General features: G+C 33.3%; 2 protein-coding genes and 1 long non-coding RNA gene across 9 annotated transcripts; all 3 read left to right on the plus strand.

Annotated features, from left to right (window-relative positions):
• Positions 1–99: 99 nt before the first annotated feature.
• On the plus strand, positions 100–5,051 carry SLO1 (SLOW GROWTH 1). 6 transcript variants are annotated; one of them, XR_003599870.2, is made up of 4 exons: positions 168–314; positions 3,644–3,817; positions 4,124–4,341; positions 4,604–5,051. XR_003599870.2 is itself a non-coding variant. In XM_028050886.2 (4 exons), the coding sequence occupies exon 1, from the start codon at positions 782–784 to the stop codon at positions 2,813–2,815; it is 2,034 nt and encodes a 677-aa protein (XP_027906687.2). In that variant the 5' UTR covers positions 321–781; the 3' UTR covers positions 2,816–2,928; positions 3,644–3,817; positions 4,124–4,341; positions 4,604–5,051. The 6 variants fall into 6 exon arrangements, 3 of the variants coding, with proteins under 3 accessions (XP_027906687.2, XP_085523853.1, XP_085523854.1); XR_014985141.1 differs by having other exon boundaries at positions 192–308; XM_028050886.2 differs by lacking the exon at positions 168–314 and adding an exon at positions 321–2,928.
• A 621-nt stretch (positions 5,052–5,672) lies between these two features.
• LOC146883275 (uncharacterized) lies at positions 5,673–7,497 on the plus strand. Its single transcript, XR_014985154.1, has 3 exons — positions 5,673–5,862; positions 5,977–6,053; positions 7,263–7,497. It is a non-coding gene; the product is annotated as an uncharacterized LOC146883275 (long non-coding RNA).
• A 728-nt stretch (positions 7,498–8,225) lies between these two features.
• On the plus strand, positions 8,226–11,512 carry RAD51C (RAS associated with diabetes protein 51C). 2 transcript variants are annotated; one of them, XM_028050773.2, is made up of 9 exons: positions 8,226–8,477; positions 8,592–8,693; positions 9,014–9,136; positions 9,583–9,625; positions 9,727–9,797; positions 9,883–10,109; positions 10,281–10,412; positions 11,022–11,088; positions 11,198–11,512. In XM_028050773.2, the coding sequence occupies exons 1-9, from the start codon at positions 8,366–8,368 to the stop codon at positions 11,371–11,373; spliced, it is 1,053 nt and encodes a 350-aa protein (XP_027906574.2). In that variant the 5' UTR covers positions 8,226–8,365; the 3' UTR covers positions 11,374–11,512. The 2 variants fall into 2 exon arrangements, with proteins under 2 accessions (XP_027906574.2, XP_027906575.2); XM_028050774.2 differs by having other exon boundaries at positions 9,583–9,616.
• Positions 11,513–20,395: the final 8,883 nt, after the last annotated feature.

Below are 20,395 nucleotides of genomic sequence, written 5' to 3' on the forward strand. Positions count from 1 at the left end.
ACTATTACAATTTTAGACTTCTTTAATATAATTTACAAAAGTCAAATTATTTATCCAATTCAAATCATTTTTAGAACTAGTTAGCTTGAGCTTCCAAGACACTAGTTTTGGATATTGTAAAAATTTATTTAAATTTTATTGACTTCATTAAAAAACAAGGTTTTATTATTTTTTGCTTGCAGTTATGAAATTACGAAAAACAAAACAACCTGCGAAAGAACACAACACAACCTCTCTCCATTCATGCCGTTACGCGAAAACTCCAAACCTTCTCAAACTAAAACCACACTTCATCTTCTTCACCAACGGTAACGGTAAACCCTTCTTCCTCCTCCTCCTCCTTCTTCTTCTTCTTCTTCTCTCTGTCAACCCTTACTCATTTCAATCCTTCAATATCATGCATACATAAAATTTTGTTTGTTCCCACTTGTTATATCTATAGCTATCTCTGTATGTATCGGACTTAGGAGAAACCCGACACTGAATATGATTGCCTTTCAATAACTCTAGATAAAAAGAAGAAGATTAAAAGCCTTCAATTGTTGATTCTTTATCTTGTTATTGCGTAATGCGCGGTACCATGTTCATGTCAGTGAACAAGTAATGGAACTTACTTTCGTAGATCATTGTGAAACCATGTTTATTCTGTTTTGTGAACTAATTCAGATTCTGTACCCTCAACAACAACAACCCCACTTTTAGGCCTCCTCAAAAGTTGTGGTACCCTGTTCCTGTAAGAGAACAAACACTGGAACTTACTTTCGTAGATCATTGGCAAGTCATGTTTATCCTGTTTGTCAACAAACTCAGATTCAGATACCCTTTAAAAATCCCACTTTTAGGTTTCCTTTGTTGTTTGCATACTCGTTCCTTGTCTCCTTATGGGAAACCCATCAATTGGAACACCTCCCACAGCTTCGTTCGAAACAACCTTCTCCTTTCTCTCTTGGAAAGGTGCCAGTCCTTGCTCCAGTTGAAGCAGATCCAGACCCAGATGATCCTCACTGGCTTGGTTCAAGACAGCTTTGCCGCAAGTCGTCTTGTTACATTCTGTGCTTTATCTGAATCGCAGGCCCTTGAGTATTGTACCAAGATCTTGTATTGGATCCGAGAACCAAATGTGTTTTCTTGGAATGTTACAATTAGGGGATTTGTGGAAAGTGGGGAGTTAGAGGGAGCTGTTTTGTTATACAAGAGAATGTTGCAATCTGGTGTTATGAAACCAGATAATCATACTTATCCTTTATTGCTCAAGGCTTGTTCTTTTCCATCTATGAATTGTGTTGGTTATACAGTACTTGGGCATGTGTTGAAGTTTGGTTTTGAATTTGATATATTTGTGCACAATGCATCAATAACTATGTTACTCTCATATGGAGAGTTGAAGGCAGCGTATGATGTGTTCGACAATGGTTGTGTGAGAGACTTGGTAACATGGAATGCCATGATTACGGGATGTGTTAGAAGAGGGCTAGCTAATGAGGCTAAAAAACTCTATCAGGAAATGGTGGCAGAGAAAGTGAAACCAGATGAGATTACAATGATTGGGATTATTTCTTCTTGTTCTCAACTGCAGGATTTGAATCTCGGCAGAAAATTTCATCTTTATGTCAAAGAACATGGCCTTGAGTTGACAATCCCACTCAGTAATGCACTTATGGACATGTATATAAAGTGTGGAGACCTATTGGCTGCACGAATTCTATTTGATAAAATGGCACACAAGACCCTTGTTTCATGGACTACAATGGTTTTGGGATATTCTAGATTTGGTTATCTAGATGTTGCCCGGGAGCTTCTGTATAAAATTCCAGAAGAGAGTGTTGTACCTTGGAATGCAATCATTAGTGGCTGTGTCCAAGCTAAGAATAGTAAAGAGGCACTGGCACTGTTCCATGAAATGCAAATTAAGAAAATCAAACCTGATAAAGTTACCATGGTTAACTGTTTGTCTGCATGCTCACAACTAGGAGCACTTGATGTAGGAATATGGTTTCACCATTATACTAAAAGGCATAGTATTTCTCTCGATGTTGCATTGGGCACTGCACTAGTTGACATGTATGCCAAGTGTGGAAATATTGCAAAGGCTCTCCAGGTTTTCCAAGAGGTTCCTCAAAAGAATTGTTTGACTTGGACAGCCATTATTTGTGGTTTAGCACTTCATGGGAATGCCAGGGATGCTATATCCTATTTCTCAGAAATGATCCGTAGTGGCTTAAGACCTGATGAGATCACTTTTCTTGGTGTCTTATCAGCTTGTTGTCATGGAGGTTTAGTTGAAGAAGGCCGAAAATACTTTTCCCAAATGAGATTTAACTTTAATATAACCCCTCAGCTTAAGCACTACTCGTGCATGGTGGATCTTTTAGGAAGGGCTGGTCATTTGGAGGAAGCAGAAGAGCTTCTTAGAAATATGCCGATTGCAGCAGATGCTGCTGTGTGGGGTGCTTTATTCTTTGCATGTCGTGTTCATGGCAATGTTTTAATAGGAGAGAGGGCAGCTTTGAAACTTCTTGAGATGGATCCTCAAGATAGTGGTATTTATGTGTTGCTTGCTACCATGTACAGTGAGGCAAAAATGTGGAAGGAGGCAAGGAGTGTTAGGAATATAATGAAAGAGAGAGGAGTAGAAAAGACTCCTGGTTGCAGCTCAATTGAAATCAATGGCATTGTGCAAGAGTTTGTGGCAAAGGATGTGTTGCATCCACAGTCTGAATGGATTTATGAATGCCTGATTTCATTGACAAAGCAACTGGAGTTTCTTGTGTTTATATGTGACATTCCTGCTTATGGAGATGAATTTGTTTCCTAAACTTGTCAGTTTGTTTTCTCTATTTCTTGTGCTGATTTAATTACACAATCTTCCCTGGATAGCCTGTACCAAATTTTCATTCTATCAAGGGTATCCTACCTCAGAAAATATATGTAAGTACCATGAAGACATCTTTCTTCCATCATACATCTTTTTACTGATTTTTTCAATCTCCTTATGCTCCTCTGTATAACTTGTAAGTTTATTACAGAGGAACACAGATTAGGTATTTGATTATTATTTGTGGCTCTACTTCAGTGTCTTCATTGGAAAACTTGAGGACTTGTTATGTACATCATCAAATATTGTGTTAGCCACCCACATGTTCACTGTATTCTCTTCACCTGTATACATTTAATTATGCTTCATCCAAACTGCTGGCCTCATGATAAAGACACCAGCCATGCTGCTAAATTGTGTCAAATATTATACATTGCTAAACAGGACCAGGATTTTCTCTCCCATTGTTGGAAGTTGTATGAGATCCCCTTTTCCTTTAGTTTTCATCAAGCATTCTACTTTGATGAAGATATTATCACAAAAGATAAGTGTGAAATGTCCAAGCTCCATTGGTGTGGCTTTGGAGATTAAACACTATGTAGTGCATTATTTTAGTATGTTGGATTATCTTGTTATTTTTACTTACCCCCCACTTTTTGTCCTTGCTTAAGGTTTCCTCTTTATGATGGTCAATTCTCGTATGCAACTCATGGCTTGGTTATGATCTGTTATCATTTCAAATCTTTAACGTGATCAATGATGGATCTACTAACATGATTTCTGTTATAATATTGTTTATGACTAACTTTTATGATTCTCCATGCCCAGAAAACAATCATATGGTACAGAACTAGAACTATGGTAATTATTGGCTAGAACATTGATTCAAATGATGTCATGTACATTTTGGAGAATACTTGCATGGATTGGGGTGTTGAAACCCTACGTTAAATGACTTCTACACTTGGTTGGTTCTATTTCAAGACTCTACGGGATGAAGAGGTCAAGTTAAAGAAATTCTGAATACTTCTATATAAAACTCTTGGCTCTTGTATATTGGATTCTGATCATGCTTGTATTTAAAAGCTTTTTTATCTGATCAATATACTGCATCAACAAGACAAGGAAAAGAATATTTTTTTAAAACATTTGTCTAAATCCAATTGCTGACGCTTTCTATTTCTGCCCCTTGGTTTCATATTATTGCTTCCAGACATGATTCACATGTATCTACTCATGTTTGATTCTTGTTGCATTTTTTTTAATATTAATATCAACAACTAAATTATTCTGCTGTTTCTGGCTCAGGAGCAGTAGGAAGAAAACTGATACTGTAAATTCTGTCTTGAAATTGACCAAAGCAAGTGAGAAATTGGACTCAATAAAGGTCATCCATGTATCACTGCCAAAGTGAACAACAGTAAAATGGTATGGTGGGCAAAATCTTTGGTTGCTGCTACTACTGCCACAGACCAGACCCATTTTACTTGTGAATTGGATTCAGGATTGTCTTAAGGTCCAAGTAGGTAAAGCCCTTGCTTTAGGTCTCCAAAAAAAAAAAAAGGCCTCCAAAAAATTTTTGTTAGTACTCAATAGATAATTTTGTATCAGAAAAAGCTCAAAAAATAAATTTTAAACAAAATTATGATATATTTTAACATAAATTATTTTATTAATGAATAAAAATGTCTCATTCTTAAGTTTGTTTTATACTTTTCAAACCTTTAAACCGTTTTCGATTGGATTGAAACCATTGAGGTTTACCGACACTTGTCTGTTCAATGACAGGCTTCACACTAAGAGTTACCAAGAACTTCTCAAATTCACCATATGAGTTTCCATCAGAAGGTTTATGAAACATGTGATAATTCTTTTGCACTGGTTGATGCTCTTCTAGCTGATTGCTATAACATGCCGGAAGATCATCCATCATTGTTCATGGAAATGGCGACAACAAGTGTTGAATGAGAAAGCAAATGATATCGGATACTAGAATGTTTTGTCCTGACAAGTTCTATGTTTTGCATTGGCATGGCATGCAGAATGACTTAAAAATATAACCACCAATTCTTACCTTGTCAGCTGAGGTCAGCTATATGGATCAATTGACAGCATCAAACTGTGAAAAACTTAACTTTCAATAAAAATCACTTCTAGCAAGGTCATTTTTTGTAGTTTCTTGTAATATTTTCTTTGCTTTTTCATTCCATTTAATTGGGTTATCTTCCATTTGATCTACTTCTCTTTACTTTCAATACCTCTTTTAATTGTTCAAGATCCAATTGTTCTCTAGGCCAGAGGCTACAAATTGTTAGTGTTGATTTAAACCTTGTCTTTTGTGTTAAAATCCTGTGATATAATATATTTTTACCTACGCATATTGGCAAGTACAGGTATATATTCAGTTATTTAAAAAAAGAAAGGGCCTTTTAACTGTACAAAAATAACTCCCATAATTAAACAGGTCTATATGATATGATTTTCTTATAATAAAACCATAAAATATTTTTTGTTAGGTTTCTGTTAATTACAATCATTTCACTAATGTTAAAGCAATTGAATAAATTGAAAAAGAAAATACAAAGATGGCATTAAACACTTTAAGACAATACAAACTATTTATGGATGATTAAAATTATTTACAGTCCTTAAAAATATAAACATATCATTTGATCTCGTTATTACATGTTAATCTTCGGTTAAAGTTTAGTATTTTGTATTTTTAAAAAAAGATAAATAGTCAATTTAATATAATAAATATTAATATATTTTATTTTTAGTATGACTTGCATTCAGAACTTGTTGGTACAGTGGGTTGTCACTGTAAGCCCCTTTTTCCTTTTCAGTTGAGTTTTGGGCCTAGCCTTCGTGGGCCTAAGGTCGGCCCAACAAGGGGACCCAATAACCATGCCAGCCCCTAACCCCTTCATCTCTGTTCCATTTTCAGAAACAAGCTTTTGTTCCCTCTCTTCATCTCAAGCCAAGTTCTCTGCTAGGGCTCTCCATCCTCACGTCTTTGAGCTAGCAAAACTCTCCCCTTTTTCCAGGTAAGCTGACCTTTAGAGCTCAGGGTTCGTTCCTTCTCCCCTTTTTCTCTGTTTAAAACGCGTGGGTCAAGTTAGAGTTAAGACTCTTAACTTCATTTTGTCCTCTTTTTCCAGTTTCAGCTCACTGTCTTAGTTCTTGGAGCTGTTGTGCTACATAGTTAGGGTCTGGTTGTTTTGGTGCTCAAACGAAGGTAAGAGAAGCTAGATTCATCGGTCTTAAATTATTCTTGGCTGTTTTTGGTCGTTTTTATGTTTATATGCGTGCATAGTGTGCTTTTGTTGAATGAAATTGAGTTGCATGTGTACTTGGGCGATGATCTGAGCCATTCTCGCCGTTGCTTGTGTGCTGACAGTGGTGAGATCTGTTATTCTCGCCCAAGCGAGCTCGTCTCGCCTAGGCGAGAGTATCAGAGTGCTCACTGCCACGAGAACTCGCCTAGGCGACCCATTCCCGTTTTGAGCGACGCATAGTCTCGCTCAGGCGAGAAGGCCTCGCCTGAGCAAGAATTCGTGAAGCCTCCACTGTAGCGCGTCTCGCCTGGACGAGAGTCCGCTGTGTCAGTGAAGGCCAGCGTCTCGCCTGAGCGAGTCCGCGAGAGGGTGCTATGTTTCCTTGGCTGTTTGAGTGATTTGTTGCATGTACCGTTTAAATTATTCTTTCTAAATATAATGTGCACGAGGATGTTTGAATGTTTGGATTAGAGTATGGCTATTTATCTCGAACATGCAAGATTATGGTGTGATTTCATGAATTGTATGAGTTGTATGCACAAAAATCTGTATGGTAGCATGAGTAATGCATGAAGTTGTGTTTGGATGGTTGATAATGAGCATAAGAAATTAATGTTGAGGTAACAAGTGGTGGTTATGTGATATGAAACATGAGATTGGTGTGAAATAGGCGTAATTCCATGAGTCTCGTGGGGAGACTTTATGGTGGCGTGTAGTGTATATATTAAGATAAGGATTCAAGTAAGGACCGCATCCCGAAACTCTGAGGGGTCAGTGAGTCTCAAGTAGAGCAAATTGACCCAAGTGGTGAGAGTAGCGGGAGGCCCTAGTCTTTGGCAGGATAATGGCCTTAGACGCTTAAAGGCTAACCTTGTGTGTGGTAGGGTGAAACCCATTGGCAATGGCTCTGCAGAGCAGTAGAGGCCACCACAAGTGCAAGCGTCCAGTGAATCCGATCTTAGTATATGTATCCGGATAATTGAGTCATAGTGTCTTGCTTGTTTGCCATAACATGACTTATATGTCTCTGTGTTGTATGCCTGTGAATGTTTATGCACTTATTCTTTTACAATATGATAAGTTTCAAGTTACACTAGCTTACCCTTGCATTTCTGTTTATGTCCTGTTATGTTTTCTCTTTTGCGATGATCACCTTCTGGTGGGAGCAGATGAGAGGGATGTTCGAGATGGATCCGGGGAACGCAGCGGTGCGATCTAGTTTTCTGTCGTGATGACCTTAGGGGCAGATTCATGGCCATAGGGCCTTTTGTAATGGTTGCCCGGTGGCAACTCCCTCTGGCGAAACTGTTGAATTCTGTTAGTCTTCCTTTGGTTGTGGCATGGTTTCATGCCTAGCTATTCTTCCTTTCGAAGTACTTTTGGGATGACTGTAATAGTTACCTTTCATGCGTTTCATGTTTATCTGATGGGTTCTCGTTATCAAAATTTTGTGATGCTTTATTTCGTAGATTAATCTATTAAAAATGGGATGTCACAGTCACGATGATATGACAACATGTATTGGATATTCCAATAAAATTTATATTATTGATGCACTTTGAGATTCATAGAAACACTTTTTATTTATATTTTAATTAGAATTAGAATTTAATATTTTGAATGATTAATTTATTTATTGTTTGAAATGAAAGAAAAAAAAAAGATTTTAGGCTTTTCAGAATTTGGTTACATGTTAAAGAAAATATAAAATCCAAGAAAAAAAAGTTATAATTTTTTTTAACAAATGAGTTAAGTTAGATTCGCACAGTAAATAATCAATAATGATAAGCTAAGTAACCTGATTTCACCACTTGACCACAATGTCCTTAACAACATGATGTTATCTAAGGAAATCTCGATCATGACATAATATGGGATGATAATGAATGTAAAAATAATTTGTACAAAGTATAAAATCTCATTATTGGTTTAAAATCTAATTTAGAAAAATACAAATACATACAACAAATCGAAGAATAAAATAATTTTGGACTTGAGATTTATTCAAGAGAAAAATGAAATATTAAATATAAATTTAAACATACGAACAAAACTATCAGAAAATATCAAAGGACATTTTTTTTTTCTTTTTTCAGTGTTTACTATTAATAATCATTTTAATTTTCAAATTTTATTCAAATCACTTGAGCAATTTGAAGTGTTTCTGCACCATGAAGTGATTAATGTCAATTTTGACTCTTCCGTGATCAGAATGAGTGAGAATTTGAAGAAAGAAGAACATGATGGAAGGTAGAGAGTGAGAGTGGGAAGCATGGAAGTGGGTATGCTTCCAATCTCAGCTTCTAAGAGAGGAAAACTCTTGGCTGCTGGTTACACCACTCTCGATGCCATTGCTCGTGCCTCCGCCTCCCACCTTGCTCGAGGTTTTCCTTTCAATCTCAATTCTTAACCCACGTTTCATTTTTTCAATTGGGTATGCTTTTATGTTAAAAAGGATTTCTCTTTTCTTCACCTACCCTTCAATCTCTCTTTCACAGATATTGAAGTTTCTGATAGTGAAGCCTTGGAAATTCTGAATCTTGCAGCCAAAACTGGTGTTTCGGACAGACCAAATGGGACTTCAACTACTGTTGTTGGTGGTATGCATTGTGTTAATTTCTATTTCGCTATTTAGTTGTTCTTTTGAGTAATAATCAAAATTGTTTACTTTCATGTTATGCATATAAGCCATCTTTGCTTACCTCTTGCATTCTCATGACTTTCGATATGAACTTGGCAATAAGTGCTTTGGTTTTACTTGATATGTGATATTCTCTTATGATTGATGTATTATTTTCTTTTTGTGTTATGTGAATTGAATTCAGTCCAGTGTATTCGATAGAAAATGATTCCCTCAAGCACTTAAAGTTTTTTTTTCTTCTTGTTTTCCTTTTCTCCTTTGTGTTTTTGTGTCATACAGGTGGTCAGACTGCCTGGGATATGCTCAATGATGAGAAGTTTTCTTCTTACATTACCACATCTTGTGTGGATCTGGATAACATACTTGGCGGAGGAATTAAGTGTAAAGATGTCACTGAAATAGGTTAGGATTTTTCAAAGAGTATGAAAATCCATAATCATGATTTCAAAGGAAAAATGAGGCCCTGTTTGTTTAAGTTTCTTTCACCAAAGAATCACTTATTCTGAAAAATATAATCACTTTTTTTTTTTGTTTATTAAGCTTTTGTTAGTGTTCAAAAACCAGAAGCTGATTAGACTAAAAATATTGATTATTATCAGAAGTTATTTAAAAGTTAAAATAGGTTCTCATAAACCAGTTACTTCTGTTTTAAAAAAGTGATTATTCTGGTTGTAAAAAAACATGAATTAACTTCTACATTTTTTAAAATCTTATAGCAGAATCAGTTTTTTAATCTTTAAGAAACTATCTCGTACATTACTTGTTCTGTTGCATGCATGAATACCTTGTAGTTTGCTTTCTTTCTTCCCTTTTCTGGTTGCAATATAATTCTTTGTTTCTTGGTTTAGGTGGAGTTCCAGGCATTGGTAAAACACAAATTGGGTATTCTTTGTAATTCCAATTTTGTAGATCATATTGCTGTTATTCTTTTTCATTCTATATCGTAAAATGTCTGGTTATTTTGTAATATTAAGTTCTGTTTATGTTTGAAGGATTCAACTTGCGGTAAATGTTCAGATTCCTCAAGGATACGGTGGCCTAGGTGGGAAGGCAATATACATCGGTAAGATCCTTAATAAGATTCTGATACTCATTCAGCATTTGATGCAGGATATTCATTGCACTTCTTGTGCCTATGTGATACTTAGACACAGAAGGAAGCTTTATGGTTGAACGAGTTCTTCAAATTGCTGAAGCATGCATAGAAGACATGGCTGAATATAGCAACCACTTTCACAAGGATTTGCAAGCTTGTGAAGTTAAAATGCACCCTAATAATATCTTGGAAAATATATTCTATTTTCGTGTTTGTAGCTACACTGAGCAAATTGCCTTGATAAATTACTTAGACAAATTCATCATGGAGAATAAAGACGTAAGTGTAGTATTTCATCTATTGAATTGATATGTTTTTTTCAGCAAACATAGTTAAGATGATACTTAACCTCATATGTTGCTTTCATTTTCTTTTCTTTTGCTTTTAACCAATTGTTCAGCTACACCTTAACCAATCTACTGTGATCTGCTTTTACATACAAAATTGCAGGTAAAGATCATCATTGTTGACAGTGTTACTTTCCACTTCCGCCAAGACTTTGAAGATATGGCTCTCAGGACTCGATTACTCAGCGAAATGGCTTTGAAATTGATGAAGCTTGCAAAAAAGTTCTGTTTAGCAGTAAGAATCAATGCAAGAAGTGTTTTTTCTTAACCTAATCATTGGTAGAAGCTGAAACACACCAATGCAATTTATGTATATCAAGTGTTAAATTTGCACTTACACTTAAACACCAAGTTAGTAGATAGGTCCAATGGGGTGCTTAACTAAATCAAGAGAATATAAAAAATAGGTTTAGTTATTCTTTTGCTCCCTGTTTTTGTCCAAAAATGTTAATTTGGTCTTCTAATTTTTTTTAGTCTCGATTTCTAAAAAATTGATGCAATTTGGTCATTTTCGTTAAATTTCTTGAAGCGGATCAATGATTTTTTATCAAAATTGACATTAGGATTATGTTAATTACACTAACAAAGCAAACCATTCTTATTAACAACTTTAATTTTGAAGAAAAATCTTTGATCCGTTTCAAGAAATTTAACGAAAATGACAAAATTACAACAATTTTTTAAAAAATGAAGACCAAATTGAGATTAAAAACAACTAGAGGACTAACTTTACATTTTTAGACAATGAAGAGTTACTTGATTATGTGTAAGCTAGGAGTGATAGTATTCTGTTATTCAATCATCCACCTATTTAGTTTCCAACTGCAAATGTGATTTTCTGCAGGTTGTTATGCTGAATCAAGTAACAACAAAGTTCATTGAAGGTTCATTTCAATTGACCCTTGCACTAGGTAAGTGTTGTTTCATCTTGCACATTTCTCTTGAACTTTTAGCTTGTATGATCAATATCTTTTCTGTCCCTTCATTGAAGAAGTTTGTTGTTTATGCTTTACTGAACAGGAGATAGCTGGTCACATTCATGCACAAATAGGATAATATTATTTTGGAATGGCAATGAACGACATGCATTTATTGATAAGTCCCCTTCTCTGAAATCAGCATCAGCTCCATATTCTGTGACCAGTAGGGGCATACGAAATTCTACTTCAAGCTGCAAAAGGATCAAGATGATGTGAGATTTTGAGTAACAGAGTCTATAACTCAACCTTCCCACACCCTTTTTTGCTTATACCTTTGTAAAATTTTTGGACACAACAAGAATTATACAACATGTTTCACCCTTTTTGGCTTTCCTAGGGTGCTGGTTTTGTGTTATACCTTTGATTTAATCTAATAAGTGCATAATGATCTTTGCTTAGTAAAATTTAATGGTAGATTCATAACTACTTGCTCACACTAGAGATGTACTTCAGAGTTTTCCCTTGGAATTATATTCAAGATGAAAAAACTATTCAAAATAACTTGCTTCTTTTAAATTAATGGTTTGATTACATTGTACTAGTCAACAATTATAATCTTCTAAATTTATTATCTAAGTTTTTTTTTTCTGCCTATTTTACCAGTATATTTTTAATTTTGAATACTTTACTGATCAATTAAATATGTAATAACATGCAGACATGCCGTTAAAAAAAGAGTTAAAAGAAATAAAATGACATTATTTCAATGCTTTTTTTTTTTTGGCAAAACATGATTTTCTAACTTTTTTGTGACATCTCAGGAAAACTTTTTGAAATGATGACAGTTGAATGATGTCAAAATAGGGAAAATTGAAAAGAAATGATAGATATATTGAAAAAGAATTTGGATGGTAAAATTTTGAGGAACAATGACAAATGAAGGATTCAATATTTAATTATACCTAAAAATAAGTTTGCAAATAGGACTAATACAGCGAAAGTACTACTGTTTTTCGTATGAAAATTGAAAATTTTAAGTACAAAATGAAGATTAATGGTGATTTATCATTGCTATGTCAGTCACTCATATTCAGTAGTATTCTTCTCGTTGATATTTTTCTTTCTTTCACGATTTCGATATTAGGTGTTTATGTATGTTTGAAAGTTCTTATATGGTCAAAGAGTTGCAATTATGGATAACTAATACACAATCACTCTCATCCATTCAGTAACCAAAGAGTTTTTTTATGAACAAAACAAAATCATAATAAAAGTATTGAAATTCAAAATGAACACTATTATTTTAACGACGAATTCATATTCAAAGCTATTGTAATTTATAATATTAAAGCATTCCGTCTCTAGGGTGTGTTGGGTTTGGGTGGGTGGGTGGGGGAAGGCGGCGGGCCTTGATTCACAAGTCTTGGTGATAGGATATGGACACTATATCAACTATCTTGTTGTAAGAACTATTTTGATTTTTATGGAAAACAATTTTATTCATTGAGCATGAATATGCACATGCGTAATACCTAACCTTTTAAATATGATATGATAGATGAAAAATATATATATCTATAACAATATATAAAGGAAATTCCTCTTTTTGTATTCATTTTTCATTTTCCAATTTTATTTTTAGTTATTATTTTAAAAATTAATTATTTTATAATTAATTTATCGTTAACTGTTTTTTTTTAAATTTTTTTATTTTGATCGTTATTCTAAATTTTTTTAACAAATATTTTATTTAACAATTATTTTAAAATTTATTATATATATTTTAAAAATAAATATTATTTATTTTATAAAAATTAAAAAATACGGATACGCAACAGCACCTGTATAATCGCTAGTGTATATATATATATATATATATATATATATATATATATATATATATAAAAGCGATGTTAATTTCGTCTTTTTTATATGTCATGTGTTATTTTATAGTATTTTTTATTTTTTGGTTTTTTAAAGTTTTGTTCCATGTGAGCAGTGGCAGAGCTTTTATAGGGAAGGGTCACGGCTCTTCTATTTTTTTTCTTTCTAAATTTATATATTGAATTTTTAATATTTTTATAAAATTTTAAATCAAATGTATATATTAAAAATTAATAAAAATTAAAATATGTATTTTTATTTTTCCTGGCTTAATTATGTTTTAGGTTCCTAATAAACCTGAGAATTTTTAATTGAGTTGTGATAAATTTTTGTGATCTATTGAGTACTAATTAAGTTTTTGATGTTAACTTTTTTTTTTAATGGGATGATGTGGCTCTTAAGAGGCTAACATAATTATTATCTTTCCATGTCACTTGGCTGATTTGTCACATATACCATTTTATTATTTTATTATTTTAAAATTTTGTAATTTATAATTTTATAATTATTATAGTTAGCATTATAGAAGAAAAAATAATGTACTATATGCTTTTCATAACGTGACTTGATTATTAGAGTTTTCTTTTATTAGTTATATCTTTGAATTTTTCATTAAATTATGATAAACTATTTTTGAATTAAAAGAAATAAGTCAATTGATGAAGAGTAAAAGAATTAATATTTATTTTTCAAAAATAATAAAAGGAAAACTACCCACAAAGATGAAAATGAAAACAAATTCAAATTCTTTACACAAACCAGAATATCGTACTTATAATCTAATTGTTCAATTGGAGGAGTCATTTCTTAAGGTTACAAAAATTACATGTGATGATGAATTTGATATTAATTTTTTGAAACAATATTATACAGGAAAACATATTCAAATATGAGAATATCTAATAAGTAAAAAGAATAAAATTAGGAGAGTGTATCTAAATGGTGTTCATATTAAATACAACTTCAAAATTTTGAATATATTAATTTGGCTTTCCCATAATTATTGGTCAAGATCCGCCACTGCATGTGAGAGATCTGTGTTGTGTCATGGGATAATGTTAGTGTCATTTTGGAGAAGGACAACATTGTTTAATTTAACAAAAAAATATGACTCAATTAAAGCAAAAAATAAATATTGAGATTGAATTGAATATAAGACAATGATACTTAGTCTTGAAAGTGACACTCATATGTGTGGTACTGACACCGATATTGACTAGACACTTAAAAAAACTTTGAAAAAATTGACAAATAAATTAGAAAAACAAAAGTACTACAAATTAATACATAACATGTGTAAATACATTGTTAACAAAATTTGTGACTTTAAAAAAAAGGGATAAAATTAAATAATTTCAAAAAAACCTGCTACAAAAAATTATTTTAGCCTTTATTAAATAACTTGAACAAAATTTGTATCATTGTTCTATTTTGATTTTGGTTTTGTTTCATTTGAATTTGCTGCACAATTCTTAATTTCCTCTTTCCACTGTTCTGACAGTAAACATTCGCTTAAATCTGCATTTTGATATTGAAAGTTTGATGTGGACTTAATTGGAATGCGGACTTATAAAATTTTAATATTCCTATTACAAGATAAAATATTACGGATCATATAATTACAATCTGAAATATTATGGGTGTTGTTGGAAATTTGTAGGGATTGTGGAAAGATGAGATATATGATATATATGATAAATATAAGAGATATGTTACATGAAGAACTTGTTATTTTACTTTATTTTATTCATATATTTTCTCTATATATAACAATATGTATATGTAACAAAATATAAAATATAAGTAGTTGATCTGCACGAAGTTGAAATTGACTAACACAATATTATCTTCAAATCATTAGAAAGTGTCAACCTTTATGCCAATGTGAGTGAGTTTAAAAATTTCCCTTATCTGTTATCAGTTAAATCAAGCTAAGGTGCGCTCTTTACCCTTCGTCGCATTTTATAAAATGATTAATGGAGTGAATGAATTGAAAATAGTCGTCAAATGACTTTATGCGATTTTTTCTAAAAATAAAGTTACAAAATTATTAATCCGAGAATTTATTCTTTCGAAATGTGAATTTATACAAAGTGTGAACTTTAATAAGTACGAACTTAAACAAATGTATACTTGGTTTCATATCACCAAGTTTACGGTAATATGCAAGGGACATTCTTTTTCATGACAATCATGATCAAATATTGTTCACTTTTGTATGATTTTGTTAAAACGATATATTATATTTTATGATATACAAACCTCAATTTTTGTAAAATTTAAATCTTTTCTACGACATAAATTTGTTTGTTTCTATTTTTTTAAATATTTTTTTTTTTTTTTTTTGTTATTGAGGAGATTTAACTGACGATTTTAAGTGTTTAATCATGTAACCTTTAGTTTATCAAGTAACTTAAAATACCTATATCCTCTTTTATTTATTTTTTTTCATTTATAGAGTATTTCTTCTCTACACAGTTATTTCATTCTCACTGATTCACCTCAAATACATATTGCAATTGTCCTAGAATTTTAATTGTGTAATTGTTTGCTTTATTTCAATAATTACTTAACATTTTATGCAATTGTTGCTTGATATTTTAATTTAAGTTTTATGTAAATTTCTTTCTTAATATTTGAAATTGAAGAAAAGAAAATGTGTGTATTTTTTACATTTAAACCTTGATAATATCATGTATTTTTTTCACTATGATTTTTTTTTAAATTATTTAATTAATATTCGAAAGAGTACATAGACAGAAACGTGATAAGGGTCTACCTTGAATAAACTTGATTAATGTTTAAAAACTTGAATTTGTTTATGCTTTTAAGAATTAAAACATGAAACTTGAATATGTTCGACACTAGACACAAATTTAATCTGTAAAATTATAAAAGTGTTAAAATTTGTTTCTAATTATAGAATACGTGTTCTTACAGGGGCTGAGATGTCCTTATAAAACCTTCCTTTTCTTGTCCTTTAACCAATATGAATCTTTTCCCCTTAGACGAGTGTTATGAAATGAGTTAGATAATGTATCAGATTATAAAAGGTATCAGACAATGTGTTAGGGGTACCGATAGATGATATAAAATTTGATTATTTAATAATTAACTATTTAATTTAGAAGATTATTTTATTGGAAAGATTTCGTACGAGATAGAGTGATTAAACTGATGGATTAAGTGAGACGGTGACAACATGACAGAGAGAAGAGGAAAAGGAGAAAGAATAAGAGAAAAAAAAGAAAAAATAACACTTAATCACGATATTTATTGAAAATTTTTATTGTGAGAATAAAATTTATCGATAATTAGTGATGAATTTGCGGTCATTGTCGATGAATTTTGCAATTTGTTGATAAATTCAAGTTATTATCGACTAGCGTTCATACAGGCGTTATCACGTTTGTCTACGCATTCTTTAGATATGAATAATAGTATGTTAATATATGACAATAGTGTAATATTATTAAGTTAATATATAAAATAAATTTATATTTATTAAAATAAAGTAAAATGAATAGAAAAATTAATTGTTGATGAATAAAAATAAATAAATAAACAGTTTTATAGAAAATAAGTACAAATAACCATTCATTTTAAAAACTTTAAAAAATAATTATATTATAAAAGATAAAATTGATATTATAAAATGTGGATAAAAAAAGAGAATCTTCTTTCTGTATATTCTTATGGATAATACACTTTTTCTTTTGGAAAATGATACATTGACACCCTAAACTTACCACTTTCATTACCACCTGACGTGGCAGCAGCAATTGGATTAAATTTTTTTTTTAACTGAAAAATGAAATTGGCATCAGCAAGCGTGCTTCCCCGCACAAGCACGTGTAGCAACAGCCACTTGCCACAGTTCTCACACAGCAGTCCGCACAAATATTTTTCGTTTTTGAAAACTCCTCCACCGCTCCACCGCTTCTCCAGTTTCTCGAAAGTGCCCACCAACCCTCCCTCCCCCGCCACTCGCCACTCACACGGAACACTCAATCGAGAGCGCCCAATACCCTTCCCGCACCACACACACACGAAATCGCCGCCCCACAACCATCGTCCCGCACACCCACACACCTCTGGTCGACGTCATCCCGCAACCGCCGCCGCACATAACCCTTCCCGCACCACACACAGTTCTACTCCACCCGTTCCCACCTACCGCTCCACAAATCCCTTCCCGCAAACGAACCACTTCCAGCCTCATTGTTCAAACCCCAAAACCCCTGTCTACGAGAAACCCTAACCCGAATCCCTCTCCCGCTCCCTTTCCTTACGACTTCTCTTGCCACCGAAGAAAAGTACTGACCTGCAACTTTTTTATACTTATCTTGCAACCCAAGCGCAATTATGATGTAACCCACAAAACAGTTTTTGGATAAATGAAGCTGACAGATATTAGAAGTGCATAACAGACAAATGTGTCCGCTCCTACAAGGGTGGACCCCAAGTGTGCATACCAATAGTAGAGCCCATTCCACTTCTTGTAAACCTAGTGTGACTTAATATAAGGAATAACTAGTCTGGAGGATTTTCCAACTTATCTTGCAACCAAAGAACAATTAAGGTATAACCCAAACAAGAGTTTTTGCACAATCTAAAATTGACAGATTTTGGAAGTGCAAGAGAACACACAATTTTATCCCTTACTAAAATAGTAGACCCCATCCCATTTCTTTAAAAGAGGGTGTTACTTCATTTGGGAAAAACAAACTATCCAACATTTTATAATTTATCTTGCAACCCAACAGCAATTAAGGTATAACCCACGACACATATTATGCACAAATTAAAATTCACAGATTTTGGAATTGCAAAACAACACAGAATTCTACCACTTGCAAAAAGGTTGGACCCTAACAATGCACACCAAAACCAGACCCCATCCCACTTCTTCTAAACCAGGTCTAACTTCATTTGAGGAAAGACTAGCCTACAACAATTTAAAATTTAGCTTGCAACCCAGGAGCAATCAAGATGTTACCCACCAAAGAGCTTTTGCACAAATTATAATTCGCAAATTTTGGAACTACAAAAAAAAACACACAATTATCCCACTCACTAAACCCCAACAGTGCACACCAAGACCAGACCCCATCCCACTTCTTCTAAAGCAGGTGTAACTTCATTTGGGGCAATAATAGGCTGCAATAATTTTAAATTTATCTTGCAATCAAAGAGCAATGAAGATGTAACCCACCAAAGAGCTTTTGCACAAATTACAATTCACAAATTTTGGAACTATATAAAAACACACAGTTTTCCCACTTACAAAAAGGTTGGACCCCAACTGGGCACACCAACACCAGACCCCATCCTACTTCTTGTAAACAAGTTGTAAGTTCATTTTGTGAAAAACTAGCTTGCAACAATTTTATATTTATCCAGCAACCCAAGACCAATTATGGTGTAACCCACCAAACACGTTTTGCACAAATGATAATTGACAAATTTTGGAATTACGTAACAACACACAATTCTACCCCTAACTAAAAGGTTCGACCCCAACAATGCACACCAATACCAGAAAGATTTGGAATTTTCTAGAAAGCCAAATTCAATTGGGATTTTATCTCCAAAGATCACCCACTTGTGGAGTGGACTTTTTTTATTTCATCTGACGCTTATATAGCTTAAAAGTATATGAAAAATATAAATTTAAATGCACAACATTTATCCAAAAACTGTTTTGTGGGTTACATCATAATTGCGCTTGGGTTGCAAGATAAGTATAAAAAAGTTGCAGGTCAGTACTTTTCTTCGGTGGCAAGAGAAGTCGTAAGGAGAGGGAGAGGGATTCAGGTTAGGGTTTCTCGCAGACAGGGGTTTTGGGGTTTGAACAATGAGGCCGGAAGGGGTTCGTGTGCGGGAAGGGATTTGTGGAGCGGTAGGTGGGAACGGGTGGAGCAGAACTGTGTGTGGTGCGGGAAGGGTTATGTGCGGCGGCGGTTGCGGGATGACGTCGACCAGAGGTGTGTGGGTGTGCGGGACGATGGTTGTGGGGCGGCGGTTTCGTGTGTGTGTGGTGCGGGAAGGGTACTGGGCGCTCTCGATTGAGTGTTCCGTGTGAGTGGCGAGTGGCGGGGGAGGGAGGGTGGTGGGCACTTTCGAGAAACTGGAGAAGTGGTGGAGGAGTTTTCAAAAACGAAAAATATTTGCGCGGACTGCTGTGTGAGAGCTGTGGCTACATGCGCTTGTGCGGGGAAGCACGCTTGCTGATGCCAATTTCATTTTTCAGTTAAAAAAAAAATTTAAATCCAATTGCTGCTGCCACGTCAGGTGGTAATGAAAGTGGTAAGTTTGGGGTGTCAATGTATCATTTTTCTTTTCTTTTATAGTGTTTAAAAAAGTGGATTGTTTAGTGACTCTTTGATTGGCACAAAAATTATTTTCCGGAAAAGAACACTATTACTTTGATATTCATAAAATTTTTACACTCACTTTACATGTGTTAATACTATTTTATCCTTCAATCTAATTTTTTCTTTACAAATAAAAAAGTTAACTTTTTTAGTGGGTTGATTAGTGGATCTTTAAGTGTAAAAGAAAAACATTTTCTAGAGAGAATTGTTAGATTTAAGGAAAGAGCCATAAGTATTGATATTTTGGAGCCAATGATCCAGCACGAAAAATGTACGTAGAATTTGGTATCACTAAGGAAGCAGGTACAATAAAAGAGTTTATCTAAATGTTTTTTTTATTTTATTTATTATAGAATTATATTAGACTTCATTATAAGTATATGACATTTTAACTATGCCAGCATTCTGTGTTAGAATCGCACAGTAAATTTTTTGTGTTTGAACAAAATTAGGAGGGAGTGAATTGGTTTATCAATAAAAATTGTTTTAAATTTTTTTTCATTTTAATATTAAAATTATTTCTTTTATTTTAATAATCACAATAAAATAAAGAAAGTAGAAAAAAGAAAAATGGCACAAGATATTTTATACTGGTTCGGATAAAAAAGATCTTACGTTCAGTTGTTAATCTCTCTGAATAGAAATTAATTAGACACTAAAGAGAAAACTGATATTACAAATATGAGTAAGAGAATTTAGGATAGAAAGCACCACTCTTAAAGCCAAGATACCCTTGAAATCCACAAGGGATAAACACATTCTTTGAGTCCCACAAAGGATGAAGACACATATCTTGAATTACGCAAGATATAAAGAAACATTTTTCTTGAATTCACAAGGAATGAAAACCTCATTTGAATCACACAAATGATGAACAACTTCTCCTAGAAATAGCAGTAACACTCAATCACACAAAAATCCACTTACTGAAACACACTAGGTTTTTCAAAGCATTTGCACAAATAGTTCTCCATACTCAGACTTCCCTAACTTCTATACTTTTTAAAATGAACTCTCACCTTCACTTATTGAAGCCA

The sequence above is a fragment of the Vigna unguiculata genome, chromosome 10 (genome assembly GCF_037176805.1).
Source record: "Vigna unguiculata cultivar grain cowpea cultivar isolate G323 ecotype 2 chromosome 10, ASM3717680v1, whole genome shotgun sequence".
Lineage (NCBI taxonomy): Eukaryota > Viridiplantae > Streptophyta > Magnoliopsida > Fabales > Fabaceae > Vigna > Vigna unguiculata.

Bases quoted from the DNA above. Each gene is read 5' to 3' on its own strand.
- SLO1 (XM_085667727.1), top strand. From the start codon at position 782: ATGTTTATCCTGTTTGTCAACAAACTCAGATTCAGATACCCTTTAAAA.
- RAD51C (XM_028050773.2), top strand. From the start codon at position 8,366: ATGGAAGTGGGTATGCTTCCAATCTCAGCTTCTAAGAGAGGAAAACTC. The intron at 8,694-9,013 runs GTATGCATTGTG...TGTGTCATACAG, and splicing joins TTCAACTACTGTTGTTGGTG to GTGGTCAGACTGCCTGGGAT. The intron at 10,413-11,021 runs GTAAGAATCAAT...GATTTTCTGCAG, and splicing joins CAAAAAAGTTCTGTTTAGCA to GTTGTTATGCTGAATCAAGT.